We start from the raw sequence: 21,937 nt of genomic DNA on the forward strand, positions 1-21,937 counted from the left end.
GTAAATATCTATTCATTACCTTTGTGAGGGTAATGGGGGTAGGGTTGTTTTGTTTAGTTATTTTTGCCAATATTTAATGAACAGAGCATTTCTATGTACATTGTTCAAAGTGTTTTCCATGAGCAAAGTCTTTGAATTTTCAAGTCCTTATGCTATAGATTATACTTTGCACCATCATTTTTTTTTTCTTTTCGAGATAAGGTCTCACTCTAGCCCAGGCTGACCTGGAATTCACTATGGAGTCTCAGTGTGGCCTCGAACTCGTGGTGATTCTCCTTCCTCTGCCTCCCGAGTGCTGGGATTAAAGGCGTGCGCCACCACGCCCAGCTCCCATCATTTTTTTTAAATGGAATATAAGCATTATTATTATTTTTTAAAATTTTGTTTATTTTTCTTTATTTATTTGAGAGCAACAGAGAGAGAGAGAGAGAGAGAGAGAGAATGGGTGCACCAGGGCCTCCAGCCTCTGCAAACAAACTCCAGATGCGTGCGTCCCCTTGTGCATCTGGCTAATGTGGGTCCTGGGGAATCGAGCCTCAAACCCAGGCTCTTGGGCTTCACAGGCAAGCACTTAACCGCTAAGCCATCTCTCCAGCCCCGCACCATAATTGTTTTATATTTCATTCTGTGGTCAATTTTAAATTAAGTTACTAATGAGAATATGCACACTTCTCACTTCACAACCCGGCCTACAAAGTCTGGTTTGCACTCCACTCCACAGCGGTCCCAGGGGCTGCATCCCAGCGTACGTGAGCCTGGGCCAGCCCGCGCAAGCGAGGAGACCAGGAAGGGCGACTGGTGACAGCTGCTGCACCATCATTTTATGGATGAAGTGACCAAGGCACAGGACATAAGGAAACTTGTCCGATCGTGGTAGGTGGTAAAGTCAAGCCACAAACTCAGCCAGCATTAAGTACAATGTTATATTACGACTCAAGCTGGACAGAAAACACAATTATAATTAATAATAATAATAAAAAACCCCAATATGAGCCATCAGTTATGAAAGCTGAGCATACCTGTAATCCCAAAATTTGGGAGACTCAGGCTAGAGGATGATGAGTTCAAGGCCAGCCTTGATCCTAGCACAGAGGAAGAAAACAAAAGGATAAATAGGGTGATCATCCTGGGTTGCGATAGTTAAGGAATGTTTCATGATTTAAAACCAAAGCTAGATCTGAGTAAATAATACCAGTAATGGGGTCTTGTCGATGCCGGTTAGTGCCTGAGAGCTCTGAAAGCATACAGGCGAGAAACCCATTGTAGATAGGTGTCCCCATTCCTTTTAAACTTCCTGGACAGTGAAGTGGTTCTTTTCACTGGGAACTCTTGACACAACTCTTTTGGCATACGGATTGTTGTCTGAGTCCAGAAATGTTGGTTCAATTCAGGAGCACTGATTGTATTGTCAAACTATTTGCTGAGCACCCTGGGGCCTTTTGCCGCTGACCATAACCACTGAGGATTCCATGAAGAATTTCCAGGGGGGAAGGGCTACTGAAAACCATAATGGACAGGATATGTAGAATGTGGGTGGAACTCATGTAAACTTGGCAGGTTATCAAGTTTTGCTTCTTTTGCTCAACATTCTCTCTAGCCCGAGTTGAATTCTTTTTTTTTTTTTTTTTTGGTTTATTGAGGTAGAGTCTCACACTAGTCCAGGCTGACCTGGAACTCACTCTGTCGTCTCAGGGTGGCCTTGAACTCACAGCGATCCTCCTACCTCTGCCTCCTGAGTGCTGGGATTAAAGGCATGTGCCACCACGCCCGGCCAGAGTTGAATTCTTATCAAATCTAGACTGGCTATCTGTAGTTAGAAAAGACAGTCTTTTTTTGGTTCATTATTTATTTATTTATTTGAGAGCAACAGGCTCAGAGAGAAAGGTAGAGAGAGAGAGAGAGAGAGAGAGAGAGAATGGGCACTCCAGGGCCTCCAGCCACTGCCAACGAATTCCAGATGCATGTGTCCCCTTGTATATCTGACTAACGTGGGTCCTGGGGAATCGAGCCTCGAACTGGAGTTTTTAGACTTCACAGGCAAGTGCTTAACCATGGAGCCATCTCTCCAGCCCTGTTTTTTTTTTTTGAGGTAGGGCTTCACTCTAGCTCAGGCTGACCTGGAATTCACTATGTAGTCTCAGGGTGGCCTCGAACTCATGGTGATCCTCCTATCTCTGCCTCCCGAGTGCTGGGATTAAAGGTGTGCGCCACCATGCCCGACGAGGCAGTCTTATTTTGTCCCTGGCCTTATCAATGTGTTTTTAAAACCCCAAGAACACTGTCTTCTTCCTTTAATCACTTCTAACAGGATTCTATCCTTAATATTACGGTTATTTTATGAGCAACCTGGTGATGTGCAGAATCAGTTATGCTCAGTGCCTATTGATGGGTCTTGTGTTTCATTTGCAAAAAAAAAAAAATGATGTATTCTTCAGAAAGGTACATCCTACTCCTCACTTTATAGATTTCTTCGCCCCTGAAATGATATAGGAAATTACATTTGTGTGTCAGCTTTTAGTCATTATGACAAAGTATTGGAGAAAATCAATTTATGGAGAAGAAGTATTATGGCTGCTGGTTTGGGAGGCATCAATCCTTGGTCCAATTAGTCCTATGCTCTTGGGACCAAGGCAAAGCTGCACATTATAGTTGGAACCCAAGACAGAGGAAGTTCCTCATTTCATGGCAGCTGGGAAATGAAAGAGAGAAAGACAGGAGTGGCTGGGATCGCCACATACCCCTCAAGACCATGTACATGCTCAGCCTGATGTCCTTCCACCAGGGCCTCCCTTCTTAGGGGTTCCACCTCAACCCAGTAGCCCCCAGATGAGGATTGAGCCTTTGGGTGGCCATTCAAGGTCCAAACCATAGCAACCCCCCTTTCTGCTGGAAATTGTGCTGTATTTGAACTGTTATTACTTGGTCTTGACCTCAATGACCCCAGGAGGTAGGTGTTACTGTTGTTTTATACCCAAGGGGATAGAGGTGTAGGAAGGTCAAATTATTTGTCTAGGTTTAAAGAGTGAGTGATAATAGGGCATTTGGAATTCTAGCCTATCTGGTTCTAAATCTCACACTTTTTTTTTTTTTTTTTTGAGGTAGGGTCTTGCTCTTGTCCAGGCTGACCTGGAATTCACCATGTAGTCTCAGGGTGACCTCGAACTCACTGCGATCCTCCCACTCTGTGTCCCAAAGTGCTGGGATTAAAGGGGCGTGCCAGCATGTCTGGCAATCCCACACTTTTAATACTCTCCTACATTGTTCTCCTAAAAGGAAAAAAAAACAATACTGAAGATTAAACCAGCACTTGCAATACCAGAATCTGGACCATTTGAGGTAATTAAATCAGTGACACCTTATTGCTTAGATAAGGAAGACAGGGCAAATTTTCAAATTATATTAGGAAAACTTAACATTTTTTTTTTCTAATAATCTCTTTGGCTTAATTGAAAAAAAAAAAAGTGTATTACGGACTGCCTTTGAGCTTAAAAGCTCCTTATTTAATCATTACTCAAAGATTTGACTGTCCAGGCACGACATTGCCCTGGAGGCAGTAGAGCAGTTTCTTTTCTTGAATAGGAAGTTTAGATGTGTCCTGCTGCAGGACGTGAACAGTGGCTGAGCACGTGTTTGAAAACATGTGAGCATAGGAACCTGGTGCATCCTGGGAGATGCCACACCTAGCCTGGGCTCATAGCACGCACTGGCCAAAAGTCCCTGAAAACGGCAGCGCCGGACAGCGAACCAGACCACAGCCCGTAAAAATGAGGACTTAGCGGAAATGATACACACGCAGGGACACATGAGTTTTATTTCTCTTTCACAGCAATATTTGCAGAACTGCAAAGAAAGGATATATTTATTGCCTTTTACTCTTGAATCTGGAGGGCTAAACCACCAAGTAGGCAATGGCTGGGAGAAAACTTGCATTAAGCAACAAGTTGAAAGGGTCATCTTTTTACCCAGCCTTGAAAACACACAAGTCCACAAATAAACTAATTTGTCAAATTGTCATTAGCATGTTTTTATTTTGTTGCTTATTTATTTGCATGCAGTGAGAGACAGAGCGAGGTGGTTGGGGGGCGGGGAAGAGATTGAGAGAGAAAGAGAGAGAAAGAGAATGTGCCAGGGCTTGTAGCCACTGCAAACGAACTCCAGATACATGCACCACTTTGTGCATCTGGATTTCTGGCTTTATGTGGGTACTGGGGAATCAAACCCAGGTTGTTAGGCTTTGCAGGCAAACACCTAAACCACCGAGCCATCTCTCCAGCTCTATTCTATTTTTTTTTTTTATAAAAAATTCTTGTGCATGTGTCTATCCTATGTTGAGTATACCCTCCCTTCCCCTACCCCCTCATTTCTTACTCCTCCCTCTTCCTGTTAATTTCCCTTGTTTCCTACATAGTTTTGCTTCCACTTCCACGGCACATAGGCATAGATGCTTTTATGTATCTTGTAAACTTGAGGAATCACAAATAAGAGGAAACATATGGTACCTGTCTTTCTTTTTTATTTACCTTTTAATTAATTAATTAATTTTTATGTTTTGGTTTTCTAAGGTAGGGTCTCACTCTAGCTTAGGCTGACCTGGAATTCACTGTGTAGTCTCAGGGTGACCTTGAACTCACAGCGATCCTTCTACCTCTGCCTCCCGAGTGCTGGGATTGAAGACACGCTCCACTATGCCCGGCTATCTTTCTTTTTTAAATTGTTATTATTTATTTATTTGAGAGAGAAAGGCAGATAGATAGAGGGCTAGAGGGAGGGAGAGAGAGAGAGACAGAGAAAGAGAGAGAGAGAAAGGGCATTCTAGGGCCTTCAGCCACTGCAAACAAACTCCAGACACATGTGTCACCTTGTGCAATTGCCTTATATGGGTACTGGGGAATCTAACCTAGGTCTTTAGGCTTTACAGGAAAGTGCCTTGACTGCTAAACCATCTCTCCAGGCCTGATATTCGTCTTTCTATGATTGGCTTAATTCACTTAATATGATTATCTTCTGTTGCATCCATTTTCTTGTAAGTATATGACTTCATTCTTTTCTATGCCTGAAAAACATCCTCAGGTTGGTCTTGAACTCACAGCAATCCTTCTACCTCTGCCTCCCAGTGCTGGGATTCAAGGCGTGTGCCACCACACTGGGCTCGGAAGATCTATTTCTAATGTTCTGAGAAATCTCTGTCCTGATTTAAACAATGTCTAAACTAGTTTACATTTTCATTAGTAGTGTACCAGGGTTACTTACATTTATATCCTCAACAGCATTTGTTTTGAATTAAGAACATTGTATGGATACAGCATGTGTTGGTACCCTCTTTTCCCTTCTCCTTGCCACCATTCCACAGAGGGCCCAGAGAGAGAGAGAGAATTGGGCATGCCAGGGCCTCCAGTCACTGCAGATGAACTCCAAATGCATGTGCCACCTTGTGCATCTGGCTTATGTGGGCTCTGGGGAATTGAGCCTTGAACGGGGGTCCTTGAGCTTCACAGGCAAGCGCTTAATCACTAAGCCATCTCTCCAGCTCCCTCAACATCATTTTTAAATTTGATTTTTTTAATGATTGCCATTCTGACTTGGGTAAGATGGAATCTCAGTGTAGTTTAATATGCATTTCTCTGGTGATTAGTGAAGTGAGCATTTTTTTTTTCATGCTTGTGAGCTATCTTTTCAGAGCTTTCTATTTCATGAGACCATTTATTGATTGAGCTAATTTGATTTCTTTAGGTTTTGAATTTTTTGGTCCATTCTAGATATTAATCCCCTGTTGGACATGGCTAGCAAAGGTTTTCTCCCACTGTGCAGGCTTAATTAGCTGTTAATTAGCTTTTTAATTTTGCGAGCACTCATTTGTCAATGGCTGACTTGTTTCCTAAGTGACTGAAGTCTTATTCAGAAATTTCTTGCCACTGCAAATGAACATCAGATACATGAGCTGCTTTGTGCATCTGGCTTGTGTGGGTATTAGATAATCAAACCTGGGTCCTTAAGCTTCTCAGGCTAGCACATTAACCACCAACCCATCTTTCCAGCCTGTGTTATTTTCCAGGCTTGTGTTATTTGTATCCCTTGTATTTCATTTTATTGTCTTGCTTCTCTAGCCAAGAGTTCAAACAGTATATTGAATAAGAAAGTATACATTCTTATCTTATTCTTGATCTCAGTGAAAATGCTTTGATTTTTTTTCTCCATTTAGAATAATGTTGGCTGTAGGCTTGCCCATGGGTTTGTTAATCTCAGTTATCTTTTCAAAGAACCATCGCTTAGTTTCACTGATTCTTTGTATGCTTTTTTCTTTTTAAATATTTTATTTTATTTTTATTTATTTGAGAGCGACAGACACAGAGAGAAAGACAGATAGAGGGAGAGAGAGAGAATGGGCGCGCCAGGGCTTCCAGCCTCTGCAAACGAACTCCAGACGCGTGCGCCCCCTTGTGCATCTGGCTAACGTGGGACCTGGGGAACCGAGCCTCGAACCGGGGTCCTTAGGCTTCACAGGCAAGCGCTCAACCGCTAAGCCATCTCTCCAGCCCTGAATACTGATTTTAATAAAGTGGGCATGAGAGATATAAAGATGGTTCTTCTTCATTTTAATATTTATGTTGCATTCTCAGTTATCTTGCCTGAATTTTTTTTTTTTTTTTTTTGGCGTCTAGTTCTGAAATATGTGACTACATTTTTCACAAGCAATTCTTGGATCTGGGCTGTTTTCATAACTTAAAACATTATATCTTATTCTCATTGCTGTATGTGTTTGAAAAATGTGAATCAGAAAAAATATCTGGACTTTGGTGACAGGTAAGCTTGAAGGGGTGGCCTGTTTCTCTAACTTGGTGCTAATTAGCAAGTGGCGTTGTTATTCACATGGGGATTACTACAAAGCCAGGTAGATAGAAGGAGTCACAAGGACCATGTGCGTCTGTGCCCTTCCCTTGAACGCTTCCTTTAATGGTCATTTCCATTTGGTCACATGTGACTTGGTGAGAATGAGGATCTTCTCATATTATGATATTTTAAAGAAATTATCTTTATTTTTAATTGTTCATCTAGATAGACATGCCAATGTATATTTAGGCCACATTTTGAGCAAAACTCACAAGTTTTTTTTTTTTTTTTTCTCCAAACCTTACATGTGTACACAAGATGACACAATTTTAAGGGCTCGCTTAAAAGAACCAAGCATGAGAAATACAGTGAGATACAAGCTCATAACCAAATTGGAACCAGTAAGCATATCTGATCCAACACAAGAAGAGATTATAAAAACAAAGTCTGGGTTTGTAGGAAGCGTTATCCGAAGACAAGGTTGCAGGATGCACTCCGAGGCCCTTTGTGGGAAACTAATCAGGGAGAAACACAACCAGGTTTTATTTCAACTAGCGTGGAACTGGGGATTCGTGAATCATGTCTATGAATTGGGCTGTTGCAAGGAATAGCAGGCTTTGCTTATCAAGCCCGACAGTGATTTTTCTCTTTCTCAATGTGATCATTACCTTCAGCTCAAACAGCCCTTTGAGTCCTTCCTTTGTAAGCAGTGAAAGAATTCGCTATGCTATGTCAACAAGTCAACGACTGATAACCTTCGGGCTAGGGGAATAAGACTGCCAAGACAAAAACCCATGGGTGGTCCAAATGCCACGTCTGTAGTACTAATTAATAGGCTTATCGCCATTGAAATTGACCAAGAGTGCCACTAACAGGCAAGAAGTAAGAATTTTCAGTCTTTTAACCTTTTTTTATTTTCCCTAAGAAATGAGGAATTCAGGATATCCCTAAGACAGTTGAAAGAGACTCATGCATCCAGTTTGTGCATCATGTCTTATTTTGCTTCAAAGTTTTCTTACACTTGAAGATAACGTCATATGCGTCATCCTCGGATGTTGGGTAGTCCTATATGTGATCTCTTTTTAAAGACTGAGTTGTAACATGAACACCTTTCTCCCTATCAACTTGGAACTATGAATGCCCTCAATTTTATTTAATCAAATTATGATATAACTTAAACAAACTCTACTTCCTAAACTCAAGGTAGAGGCTTCATTGGCTAAAGCCATGTTTTCTTTCCTATCACTGGTTTACTGTCCCGAGCAATTACTTTCCTTGATTTGATCTCATACATCAAAAACAGACTACTCCAAGGCCCTTGTTGCATCATCAAACCAAAGTAAGAGAGGTTCTGAAACAGGAATCCATCCAACATATTCCCTTTTGGGGTCTCATCAAGCCGAGAACTTCAGAATATTATAGCAATAGAGCAACTGTGTCCGCTCATTGTTGCCACAGAAAACAAAAGTTAGTTTCATATTTCTATAATTTCCCTTCATTACTCATATCAGTAATTTCAACTTGTCCCCCCGGATTCACAAGTTCTTCACACTTTCTTTAGCACCATCTGACAATCTTACCCACTTTAATGAAAACATAACCAATTTTACCCCAAATCTTAATTCTGTAAGCCCCAACCTCTGTAAGAACATAGAACAGGCTTGTTGAATTCCTAACTTTTTCACTCGTGTGTTAGGAGTTAAAACACCAAGAACCAAACCAGTTGCATTTAGGAAATGAGGGCTGGCTAGAAGCAACTTGATCATGGTAGAAATGCTCACGCTCTCACTATACACTGCTTAAGGTTAAGAGAAAGCCATCAGTATTGTTTATCTAACATTTTTAGTCAGGCTCGGGCTTACGAAGGGAAAGCTCAACGCACAGAGTTCAGCAGACTAGAAAAGAACGCTGTAACAAATTAAATTTTACAGCTAAGTGTCTACAGAAAAAAAAAAAAAAAAAAGGCAACAAAATTCCAAGGAGACTCTGGTAGTTACAGCCATAATGAACCACAATGACCTGCCAGGAAGGTAAAGTCTCTCGTAAAACTGAAAATAGTTTCTTTACTTAAATAATGTTAACTTCAGCTAAACAGTTGGGTAGTTGTTCACATGAAGCTATGGAAAAAGAAGTATCCAGTTACTATTAACAAGCATAGAAATGTATGCCATCCACCGACCAAAGGTACTTGGGTCCTGTAGCCGTAACAGACGTGTGTGGGAGGGAGCAGGGGAATCCCTGATGACGAGGGGACAGGGTCAGAAGGCTGTGGACACTCGGTCTCCCGTGGGGCTGATGCACGCAGGTCAGGAAACACAAGCTCATCAGCTGGCTGGGTGAAAGAAGTGTGCAACTTTGGCTGCGTTGCAAAGGGCTTTGCTTTGCTGAAGGGTACTCGTTCGGTGCCAGAGACTCTGCACTATGGTCTCAAATGGAATGCACGCGAGGTCTCCAAACGTCTCCTCGGAGACTTCACCCAGTTTTAGCCTGTGACCTTTAGCTGGAAAGCGTAAAGATGGTCGTGGAAGGGAGGCAGTTCAGAAAGACATCTGTGAGGATTTAAGTTGGGCAGCTTTCAGAAGATGAAAGATGTTCAAAGTTAAGGCCTTGATCTGCAAACAACAGTATATTAATAAACTCTACAACATATTTACAAATGCATTCTCTTGTATTAAAGCTAACAGTATTCTGTTCACAGTGCCATTGTTTATACAGGTAGCAATCCCATAATACTCATGTATTTTGGCATGGGAATCAGTAGCGGAAGGAATTTACAGACAATGTACATGTGTGAATATAAACAGGTCACTGAACCCATAAAAGACAGATTGGCTAACGGTGCAAAGGAATGAACTGTACAGCACCTTCTCCCGGATGGGACAGGAAATGTGGTTTTTCTTAAATTGTGAGAAGATGCGGGATCTCTGACCCAAAGTGGCATAAAGTCAACAGTAAAACAATGAACCCCCTGTTCAAGTTTGGGTACACTGAGTCATCTTAGTCCAAAGTTTTAGATCCACTGTGTAGTGCATAAAATATAAAAGTTAAAAAGATTTATTATTATTTTTTTATAATAATTATTATTAAAATAGAAGGTACTTTCTCTCACGCTCATTTTGTGCTCTTTGCACCGAAGACGACCCACATCCACGGAAATTCCAAATATGCTGGTGTTTTTGTCATGCAGACAAAGCAATCCGATGGCAAACCCTAAAATGCTCTGGACCTGGGCAGTGACAGCGTTACCCCAGGGCCAGAAGGGTGACATGGCACCTCTTTCTTTCCTCCTCCCAGTCTTCTGCATTGGGGCCAACCTGGCTCCACGTTACTGGATGGAGCTGCTCATTTCGGCAGCGAATGCTGAGGTGACAAATGGCTTCTGTACACTTGGAAAAAAAAACCCAAAAACCCCAAACCAAAAACAATAACAAAAAAAAAAAAAAAAACAAACCCAAAAAAACAAAACGAAGGGGAGGCAGGTAAGTGGCAGGTGGGTGGCGTTCAGAAGCCAGGACGGCTGGGCTTGTGGGCGACGACGCCCTCCGAGCAGGCCGCGTGGGGAGGGCGTGGGCTGCTAGGGCGCGTGGGCCTCGGCCGGCTCCGCGGGTTCGAGGCCCGGGCCTGCGGGTTCCTGGCCGCCGCCGCCGCGCCGGTGCTGCTTGGAGAGCAGGCTCTTCCACTGGGCCTTGTTGTGCGCCAGGTGGCTCAGCATGTTCTCGGACAGCGAACTGTTCCCGGTGAAGCGGGCCCATTCCCGGAAGAGCGGCTCCACGATGTAGGTCATGAAACCTGCAACACACGGAGAGCTGAGCCCCGCTGCCTGAGAGAGAGAGAGGGTGGGAGGGAAGGAGGGAAGGAGGGAAGGAGGGAAGGAGGGAAGGAGGAAAGGAAGGGAGGGAGGGAGGGAGGGAGGGAGGGAGGGAGGAAGGAAGGAAGGAAGGAAGGAAGGAAGGAAGGAAGGAAGGAAGGAAGGAAGGAAGGAAGGAAGGAAGGAAGGAAGGAAGGAAGGAAGGAAGGAAGGAAGGAAGGAAGGAAGGAAGGAAGGAGGTCCACTGGAGCTGAGGGAAGGTGCAGGAAGGCGGGTTGAGAGGGGAGGATCGCAGGAGGGTGTGCTTCGCTGATTTACACCATCTAAAGAATTCATTCTTAATACCCTGTAGGATGTTATTTTTAAAATTTTCATTTTGGCCGGGCGTGGTGGCGCACGCCTTTAATCCCAGCACTCGGGAGGCAGAGGTAGGAGGATCGCCATGAGTTCGAGGCCACCCTGAGACTACATAGTGAATTCCAGGTCAGCCTGAGCTAGAGTGAGACCCTACCTCGAAAAACAACAACACAAAACAAAACAAATTGTCATTTTGTAAAAAGTTTGTCTTGTCTTCAATTATGTTAGGCCACTAAGTTTAATGTAAATACAAATTTTCTCATTTCGTGGTTGTCTTTTGAGAAGCTCTTGAGTGTAGCTTAGGTTGGTCTCAGCCTTGTGATCCTCCAGTCTAGCATCCCAAGGGCAAGAATTGAAGCACGTTGTGTCATGATGCCCTGCCCAGCTCTCAAATTTTCAATACAGATTTAAAAGATATTTTTATTGATTTGCAAATAAATAAATGAGTGGCCACACCAGGGCCTCTACCCGCTGCAAAAGAACTCCAGATGCATGTGCCTTTCTGCATCTGGCTCATGTGGGTACTGGGGAATCAAAGCCTAGTGGTTAGGCTTTGCAGGGATGCGTCCCAAAAGCTGAGCCATCTCTGCAGCCCCAGTTTTTTTTTTTTTTTTTTAACCATGTTGGAAATAGAACACATAACTATGCACAGGCTAGAAAACTGCTCACAGCTGAGCTATATCCTCAGCTGCTCAATACAGTTTTTCTTAAAAAAATATTTTATTTATTTGAGACAGAGAGAAAGAGAGAGAGAGGAGACAGAGAGAGAATGGGCACACCAGGGCATCTAGAAACTGCAAATGGGCTAGAGTGAGACCCTACCTCAAAAAACAAAAAAAAATTGGATTAGAGATGGGGATGGCATGAGCATGAGAGAGGGGGCTATTAAGTATTAAGGGCCACTTCCTCTTGGGAAATATGAATGACTTAAACAGAAAATCTGACTTAACTTAAGACCTACACACAGGAAATTCTCATTTCGGATTGAGGCAGGAAAAAGAGAGGAGGCAGTCAAAAGAGCGGAAATAGCTGCGTGATGTAGGGCCCCGTGGAGCGGTGGTTGTGTGGGTGGAGGCTGATGCATGCAGCGTCCTCCAGACTCCATCCATCCCACTTAAGCGTAACCTCCCTTCCCAGCCCCGCACCTGTAAGAGCTGGTGGGTGTGAAACCAAGAGAGATTTATGAACTGAGTGCTGCCTTGTAATGACTTTCTCTTTGTCATTGTTAAGCTGGAGTAGCATTCATGGGATTTCCCTATTCTCCAAACTCCCATCCCATTTTTAAAATCGGTATCTATGGCAACCACATTTTCCTGAGCTGAAAATCAGGACATATGATCGGACAACATAAGTGTGTTCTCATGACAACAACAGGACAGAATCTCTGAATTCAGCCTGTCTTTCATTTCTGAGTGGCATTCTTGATGACTTAAATGCTTTTATCTGGTGGTGGTGGCGGTGGGGGGGGGGGTAAGGTGTGGTTCAACATGGTATTAACAGTTGTCTAGCAAAATTCTCCGGCCAGAGTTTAGCGCAGTGAGTCCCGGGCGTAGGAACCATATCTGTACCTTCATGACTAAAGCAGACGACAGGATTGAACCCAAGGAGGTCCAGGCTGCATGCTGAAACTCTCCCTGAAATTTCTGATTGCCCTCTGCTCTGAGTCTATTTAAAAAAAATTTTTTTGTTCATATTTATTTATTTATTTATTTGAGAGTGACAGACAGAGGGAGAAAGAGGCAGAGAGAGAGAGAGAGAGAGAGAGAGAGAGAGAGAGAGAGAGCAAGAGAGAGCAAGAGAGAGCGAGAGAGAATGGGCGCGCCAGGGCTTCCAGCCACTGCAACCGAACTCCAGATGCGTGCGCCCCCTTGTGCATCTGGCTAACGTGGGTCCTGGGGAACCGAGCCTCAAACCGGGGTCCTTAGTCTTCACAGGCAAGCGCTTAACCACTAAGCCATCCCTCCAGCCCCCGAGTCTATTTTTTAATATGCCCCTTCTGAATTGAGGGTGACAGCTTACTTGGGAAAACAGCACAAGAATATTAATGGCATTTTGGAAGAAGATGGATCATCTTTAACCTAATAATTCCAACGTACCTATTTGAATATGTGCACTTTCCATTCAGTTTACTATTATTATTATTATTTGGCTGGGTTTGCTTAGCTGCTGAGGATGACTTCATGACTATCATTTTTCTTTTTGTAGTTTATGTCCTTTTACTAACACACTTGTTTAGTTATATACAACTATGTAAAAATAAAAACAGATTGTTTCATGCCAAGTGTGCCCAGTATTTGCAGAATCTCAATACTTTGGAACTATCGTTTAAGACACACAAAGGGAAAATGTAAGGCAAACACAGCACTTTGCAACAGTGTAGTAATTTATGACATCACAGCAATGTCACAGCAGCGACATTTGTGCCATGCTAGGCAATGGTTTCTCAGTGTCCCATCAGAGATCTTATATGCAGGAATTCACATCTTGATAAAATTCATACTAAGAAAACTTGGCAAGTAAAGCTTTAGGCTGGAATTGGCATTTCTCTCTCGCTACTTTTCCTTCCCCAGTTTCTTTTGAGCGACCATCTTTATGAGTCTATGGATTCTTCAACAAGACCCTTACTGCTTGTCAGCAGAACATTTTAACTTGCTCTGATTTTCGTCATTTTTATTTTTATTTTTTTATTTTTTCAAGGTAGGCTCTCACTGTAGCCCTGGTTGACCTGGAACTTACTCTGTGGTCTCAGGTGGGCCTTGAACTCCCAGCGATCCTCCTACCTCTGTCTCTCAAGGGCTGTGATTAAAGGCACACGTCTCACCATGCCTGGCTTTTGCAGATTTCTCCTTCCCTCCCAATGTCAAGGCACAAAGCCTTGAGAGTTGCAGCCCTGTGAATGTAATAAGCTGCCTGAGATCTGTGGGAACTGGTCTATGTCAAGACCAGGGTATGCTAAAGAAGAGTTTTAAATTGTACTTTTGGTTTTTCAAGGTAGAGTCTCACTCTAGCCCAGGCTGTCCTGGAATTCACTATCAGTCTCAGGGTTGCCTCGAACTCATGGCAATCCTCCTACCTCTGCCTCTCAAGTGCTGGGATTAAAAATGTGCACCACCATACCTGGCTCGTTTTTTTTTTTTTTTTTGAGGGAGTGAGAGAAAGGAAGAGGCAGTGAGAAGAGAATAGGCACACCAGGGCCTCCAGCCACTGCAAACAAACTCCAGACTCATGCACTCCATTGTGCATCTGGCTTACATGGGTCCTGGGCAATTGAACTGGGGTCCTTAGGCTTTGCAGGCAAACACCTTAACCACTAAGCCATTTCCCCAACCCCTTCTCTTCCCTCCCCCCCTTTTTTTGTTTGTTTTTTCAAGGTAAGGTCTCACTCTGGCCCAGGCTGACCTGGAATTCACTATGGAGTCTCAGGGTGGCCTTGAACTCATGGCGATCCTCCTACCTCTGCCTCCCAAGTGCTGGGATTAAAGGCATGTGCTACCACACCTGGCTCCCCCCCTTTTTAAATTATTTTTATTTATTTATTTATTTATTTGAGAGCGACAGACACAGAAAGACAGATAGAGGGAGAGAGCGAGAATGGGCACGCCAGGGCTTCCAGCCTCTGCAAACGAATTCCAGACGCATGCACCCCCTTGTGCATCTGGCTAACGTGGGACCTGGGGAACTGAGCCTCGAACTGGGGTCCTTAGGCTTCACAGGCAAGCGCTTAACCGCTAAGCCATCTCTCCAACCCCCCCCCCATTTTTTTAAATGAGGATGGTTGACTTAGCACTTTTTGTTTGTTTCTGATTTTGTTGACCACTTAAAAAAATATTTTATTTTATTTTTATTTATTTGACAGAGCAAGGGGGGTGGGTGGAGAGAGAAACAGAAAGAGAGAGAGAGAGAGAGAGAGAGAGAATGAGAATGAGTGCACCAGTGTCTCCAGCCACTGCAAATGAACTCCAGATGCATGTGCCTCCTTGTGCATCTGGCTAACGTGGGTCCTGGGGAATTGAGCCTTGAACTGGGGTCCTTAGGCTTCACAGGCAAGCACTTAACCGCTAAACCATCTCTCCAGCCCTGAAAATAAGTTTTGAAGTGGAGACTAGTTGAACACTGGCCACAAGAGGTCAGCAAGGCTCTAGTATCTTAGGTCTGGGCACTAGGCCCCCTGGGCTTGAGTGCTGGGGATAAAGGGCTGGTTAGAGACCTAAACTGGAAGAGTCTTAAGCTGGATTCAGCTGAGTCTCTACTTCAAACCCTGAAGAGAGTATGAATCGTGAATGCAACTTGACTTAAATTCTGTTCTTTTTGCAGTGCTACACATTGAACCCAGGGTCTTAAACATGGCAAGCAAATGCTCTCCCACTGAGCTACATGCCTAGGAGGCTGACCTGGAATTCACTATGTAGTCTCAGGGTGGCCTCGAACTCACAGCAATCCTCCTACCTGTCTCCCGAGTGATGGGAATTAAAGGCGTGCGTCACCATGCCTGGTTCCCTAGCCACTGTTTTTTTTTTTTTTTTTTTTTTTTTTGAGACAGGATCCACTGTAGCTCAGGCTGGCTTTGCATTCCCTATGTAGTCCTTTTCAGGCTTTGAACTTGTGTCTTCTTGGCATAGTCTCCTAAGTTCTGGTGTGTGCCATCAGGCCTGGCTTGATTTGGATTCCATTCTAAATCACAAAGTTAACACTGTGACTTAATACAAAGTAACTTAAGGGTCTGTAGCAATGCTTGTGTCCTATTTCTCATGATTTCTCAATTGAGGATTATCTACATGATCAGTCATGATTAAAGTGTTTGTTGGGCTTCAGCCATTTGGACCTTTGGTGCTGGTCTCTGGATAGCTGAGTGTAGATCTTTCCTTTGCATCTCATGGCAGAGGTTCCAGACTATTTATTTTAAATATTTTATTTTTATTTATTTGAGAGAGAGACAGAAATAGGCAAGTACAGAGAGAGAAATAGAGAGAGAGAGAGAGAGAGAGAGAGAGAGAGAGAGAGAGAGGAAGGGAGGGAGGGAGGGAGGGAGAATGGGTGTGCCAGGCCTCCAGCTACTGTAAATGAACCCCAGATGCATGTGCCCCCTTATGTGGCTCCTGGGGAGTCAAACCTAGGTCCTTTGGCTTTGCAGGAAAGTGCCTTAACCATTAAGCCATCTCTGCAGCCCCAACCTATTCATTTTAAATTGACACAGAACTCAACTTACCAATTTGTATACTAGGGATGGAATCTTTCTGTTGATTACAAAGAGGACTGATTTCCAGTTCAAATTTCTGTTCAAGGTCACCTAAGAAGAAAGAAGAAGAAACACAATGGTAATGCAGAGTTTGTAGAATGTGTGTTAATAGCTTTAATGACCCTGTTGGAAGAAATTATTCTGTTGCCTGACTTATAACCATCAGGGACCCTTTAGTACTGGCTTGCTGTGGGGGCTTGCCTACAAATTTGAAACATCAGGGTATCAGTGACCATCACTAATGGGATCATTGTACAGAAGTGTTCTTTGAGACCAGAGCAAACTTTTGAATATGATTTATACCAGAAACAACTAGTGGTCAACTTTCAAACATGAGGTAAAAGCTCTGGCCTTAAGTTATAGGTTAAGAAAGGAGGTTTTGCCGAGTGTGGCGGTGTACACCTTTAATCCCAGCACTCAGGAGGCAGAGGTAAGTGGATTGCTCTGAGTTCGAGGCCAGCCTGAGACTACATAGTGAATTCCAGGTCAGCCTGGGCCAGAGTGAAACCCTACGTTGAAAAGCCCCCCCCCCCAAAAAAAAAAGATAAGAAGAGGTTTACTTTCCCTGTCTTCTTTCCTCACCAGCATGTTGCATGGCTGTACTCTGGGATAGAAGGGTTAGAACAATCTCCTGTGCTTGGGTCTCAGAATGCTCAGAAGACCATTTAGTATTAAAAACGAACTCTCTAAGTCAGCTCTGCTCCTCACCTCCAACTTTTTATTAATAGTGACTTTCAGTTGAGCCTGACACTCTGGAGTTGTCTATAAGGGGAGAACCCCTCCCTCTATCCTCCACCTCGACACATCTAATCTCGTTTCATCTCTTCTTAGCATGCCTTATTCCCCCCTCTCACTTTCCTAATCTTGTTTCTCAATAACTCATTCTTAGTTTTGGCATGTTAGTGAGTTGGCTTTCCCAGTACTTTTTCCATTGCAACAATACATGTTGTCTTGTGTATACTTTTTCTTCTCTTTCTTCCTCTCTCCCTGCCTCCCTCTCTCCCTCCCTCCCTCGCTCCCTTCCTTTTTGGTTTTTCGAGGTAGGGTCTCCCTGTAGCCCAGGCTGACCTGGAATTCACTATGTAGTCTCAGGCTGGCCTCGAACTCATAGCAATCCTCCTACCTCAGCCTTCTGAGTGCTGGGATTAAAGGGGTGCGCCACTATGCCTGGCCTCTGTACTCTTCCCTCCCTCCCTCTCTTCCTTCCTTTCTTCTCTCTCTCTCTCTTTCTTTCTTTCTAATTGAGAGAGAGAGAGAGAGAGAGAGAGCGCAAGCGTGAGAGAGAGACCGAGAATGGGCAATCCAGGCCTTCAGCTGCTGCAGATGAACTCCAGACACATGTGCCATCTCGTGCACTTGGATTACATGGCTCCTGGGGAATCAAACCTAGGTCATTTGACTTTACTGGCAAGTGCCTTAACCGCTGAGCCATTTCTGTAGCCCCTGTGTGCACTTTCTAAGATGATCACCATTGTTCTGTTCTATAGTTCTGTAGCTTGGCATACAGGAGCCTCCATAATCCTTTCATTCCTACCCTCCACAAGACTGTAGGAACACCACCCCACCTCAGTCAGTGCTTGTATCAGTTGCTATTGCCTTCATTTTTTTAAAAATTTTATTGACAATTTCCATATACAACATGTCCATTGCTTTCTGTCTGGACCAGTGTCGTTTGCAATGATACAAATGCTTTCTGCACTGCCTACTCTTGGCAGCTCCTTGCAACATGATCAATGCCACAAAGCATTAAAAATTTAATTTTATTCGATTTTAATTTAAATTTAGCTAGCCACGTGTGCCTCATGGATTAGATGGTGCAGAGCAGCCTATGTCCTTTACAACCTAGTTCAAACCTCACCTTCTCCCACGACCTCCACCATTAGAAGACTTCCATGTAGATCATTTAGTCTTGCATTGACAAAGCATTTGCAGGTTTTAAGCATTTTGCTAATCAATGCAGAGAGTAAAGAAGAAACTCAAATAGTCTCTCGCCTCCAGGAATGTAGCTGATTAGTATGTTAAAGGTGCAAAACACAAACAAGCTATTTTTTTTTTTTTGTGGCAAATGTAATACCCCTAGTGCAACATTGTTTATTGAAAAATCAGGGCTGGAGAGATGGCTTAGCGGTTAAGCGCTTGCCTGTGAAGCCTAAGGACCCCGGTTCGAGGCTCGGTTCCCCAGGACCCACGTTAGCCAGATGCACAAGGGGCGCACGCGTCTGGAGTTCGTTTGCAGAGGCTGGAAGCCCTGGTGCGCCCATTCTCTCTCTCTCCCTCTGTCTTTCTCTCTGTGTCTGTCGCTCTGAAATAAATAAAAATTAAAAAAAAAAAAAGAAAAATCAGTTTGCTGAGGCTTAGACAAGGCTGGGAGCGGATGTACAAGAAAAGCTCTTGGGAAACCAGGTTGACTGAGGAGACATCAATTTGTAGTTGCAACAGGTCACAAAGGCCACTTTCTTACGGTGTGAGGGATGTGGAGGGAGATACATGCCTGGAATCATAATTTTTGTTCCGAGAATTTGTTTTTCTCATTTATAAGAGGACTCATTTTTCTTTTTGTCATGTCTGAAAACTTGATTTTTTTTTTTTTTTTTTTTTTTTTTGTTTTTTCAAGGTAGGTTTTCACTCTAGCCTAGGCTAACCTGGCATCTACTATGTAGTCTTAGGTTGGCCTCAAGCTCATAGCGATCCTCCTACCTCTGCCTCCTGAGTGCTGGGATTAAAGGCGTGCGCCACCATGACTGGCTGAAACCTTGATTTTTTAATGATTTTCTTTGTCTTAACATCATGAATCGTATTCAAAGTGGCTGTCTTAGCTGGGCATGATGGCCCACGCCTGTAATCCCAGCACTCTGAAGGCTAAGGCAGGAGGATAGTGAGTTGCCAGCCAGTCTGTGCTATGTAAGACCCTATCTCGGAACAGCCACAGCAGCATTAATAGCAGGAGCTAAAAAGATGCTTGTCCAGGTCTTTTGGTAGAAGCAGGGTGTTGGTGGGGGACAGATGGACAGACGGGATTTGAGTCTAAATCCTGAACTGAAAGCCAGAACAGGATTAATCTAAACATTAGAAATCATTCCTATAGAACTAAAAAAAAAAATAATTGGATGATCTGAGTGTCTAGTTCTCTCAAAACAGGCAGGACTTCTGCTAGACTATAAGGCTATTAAATAAAAAGCAGCCGGTGTTCTTTCAGGTCCTGTGCTGCCACGAGACAGGCCAGAGCATGTAAACGCTCAAAGTGACTGGAGTTGCAAATGTTCTAGAGTTTTCCATCTTATTTGCTGCGTATCCTTATCTAATTAGGGAGAGGTTTTGCAAAGAGATTCCCAAGGTTATCTTTTGTGGTTGATGCCAGTTGCTCTCTTAGTTAACAACTTCAGCTCATGAACTTGATGGGCCTTAATTCTCTGCCCAAGTGACATGGTTCCTGACTCAAGTTACTCAGACTCTAAAGTGCTAGATGAGCCATTCAAAGAGTTAAGCCAGGGGCTGACGAGATGGCTCAGTGGTTAAGGTGCTTGCCTGCAAAGACTAACAACCCAGGTTTGTTTCCCCAGTTCCCACGTGAAGCCAGATGGACAAAGTGGCGCACGCGTCTGGAGTTCCTTGGTAGTGACTGGAGGCCACGGTGCACCTATTCTCTTCGTCTATCTGTCTCTGTCTGCTTGCAAATAAAGAAATAAAATATTAAAAAAAGGAGTTCAAACGGGAAAGTGTGGGGGTGGGGAGGGAGGGAATTACCATGGGATATATTTTATAATCATGGAAAATGTTAATAAAAATTTAAAAAAAAAAAAAAAAAAAAAAAAAAAGGAGTTCACTCATAATTGACACCAGCTGTAGTCTACAACCGAATCAAAACCAAATGGGACAGAATGGAATCTTTTCTCTGTCCCACTGATTGTCTTCTAAGGATGGAGATTTTAGACCTCCTTCTCTCTATTTTAGTACTTTATATATCACATAGTAAAACAAGGACTTACCCTACTATATCTAGATTCTTCTCTTCTGTCCTCAGGGGAGACTTCATATCACAGTCAGAACTAAGTTTTTGATTTTTTTTTTAATCGAACAGTTTTATTCCTGTTTCAGAGTAAACTCCTTGCTTTAATATTGTAAGGTGCACTGCAGGTATGTCATGCTGTCAGCTATTGTTGGGACAACAAATGCCCCAGTCAGTGACCCCAGAAAATGGGTGAGCTCATACTGTTGGGGCATGAAGTGGTATTTACAGCAGTGCTTTTTGAAACCGGCCTGGGACATCTCCATCTACAGAGGTATCAAGGCCGTAGCATGCGCCGTGATGCTCAGAGTGCCTCAGCAACGTGTTCAATATCATGATTTGTGGGTCTTCCAAAATGTTTGTTGTTAACGTGCAAGCAAATAGCATTAAACAATATGGTCTAAACTATGGCTGCCAAACGTTTCCTTGTAGATCTATACAAAAGATATGAAATTAAAGATATCAACCATCTTTATTTTTTTATTGTTTTATTGTTTATTTATTTATTTGAGAGCAACAGACACAGAGAGATAGAGAATGGGCGCGCCAGGGCTTCCAGCCACTGCAAACGAACTCCAGATGCATGCACCCCCTTGTGCATCTGGCTAATGTGGGTCCTGGGGAGTTGAGCCTCGAACTGGGGTCCTTAGGCTTCACAGGCAAGCGCTTACCCGCTAAGCCATCTCTCCAGCCTCAAACATCTTTAAATAGTCCAATTCTCCTACAATGTGGTTTTCTATACTCCTTATCACTACTCAATGTTTTAAGGAGAAAGTTAGCAAAAATCAAAATAGATAAAAAAGTATTTAAATCTTTGGATCTCTTTATTCCATGGCCTTCATGAAAACAAAAAGTGCCATTTTTTTCATGATAGCTTAAATATCAAATGATTTCTTATAATTTTATAATTAGCAATGAGCTATATATTGAGTCACTTGTGGGTCACAGGCCCAAGGGCTGTATTAATGGTGTTCTCAGTGTGAATGCTCATTCTCCATCTTCTTGAAACACAAAGGGAAGAGTCAATGTTGCCACAACAAAGTTCCAGGCATATTAAGACAAGGTTAAGGGCTGGAGAGATGGCTTAGCAGTTAAGCGCTTGCCTGTGAAGCCTAAGGACCCCGGTTCGAGGCTTGATTCCCCAGGTCCCACATTAGCCAGCTGCACAAGGGCGCACGCATCTGGAGTTCGTTTGCAGTGGCTGGAGGCCCTGGTGCGCCCATTCTCTCTCTGTCTTCCCCTTTCTCTCTCTCTGTCACTCTCAAATAAGTAAATAAAGATGAACAACAATAACAAAAAAGACAAGGTTAAATGATGCCTCGTTTAATGTCTCAAAAAAGGGGGAGGGTTACCTATTGGAAAATACAGCAAGGTACAATATTTTTTTTTTTTGGCAAGGACCATTCTTATCTATGATTATGTATATTCATATACTCAAAATATCTGTTATTTGGACATACACACACTGGGCATGAATAATTTATCCTTTTTAGATAAGGGAAGAATGTATCAAATTTTCATTTATGTTCCAAACATTATGAAAAAGATTTAAAAAATTCTTAAGCCTGGAAAACTAAGAAAAAAAAAAAAAAAAGAAAAGAAAAAGGAAAGGCTCACCCCTAACTCTGCTCCTCAGCACATTGACTTCTTCAAGGTCACAGTGTGTTTGCTGACTTTAAAATGTTAATTCTTTAAAAAATTA

At 43.2% G+C, this 21,937-nt stretch overlaps 1 protein-coding gene across 3 annotated transcripts in view; it reads right to left on the reverse strand.

Moving 5' to 3' along the window:
• Nucleotides 1-10,266: 10,266 nt before the first annotated feature.
• Pde7b (phosphodiesterase 7B) overlaps nt 10,267-21,937 on the reverse strand; it is a 381,712-nt gene continuing 370,041 nt past the window's right edge. For 2 of the 3 annotated variants that reach the window (XM_045158761.1, XM_004651322.2), the window contains 2 exons: nt 16,200-16,280; nt 10,388-10,617 (listed from right to left, as the gene is read on the reverse strand). In XM_045158761.1, coding sequence (XP_045014696.1) covers nt 10,403-10,617; nt 16,200-16,280 — 296 coding nt within the window. In that variant the 3' untranslated portion in view covers nt 10,388-10,402. Of the gene's footprint in view, nt 10,618-16,199; nt 16,281-21,937 lie in introns of all 3 variants that reach the window. The other variant, XM_045158760.1, reaches the window with a different exon arrangement.

The sequence above is a fragment of the Jaculus jaculus genome, chromosome 9 (genome assembly GCF_020740685.1).
Source record: "Jaculus jaculus isolate mJacJac1 chromosome 9, mJacJac1.mat.Y.cur, whole genome shotgun sequence".
NCBI lineage: Eukaryota > Metazoa > Chordata > Mammalia > Rodentia > Dipodidae > Jaculus > Jaculus jaculus.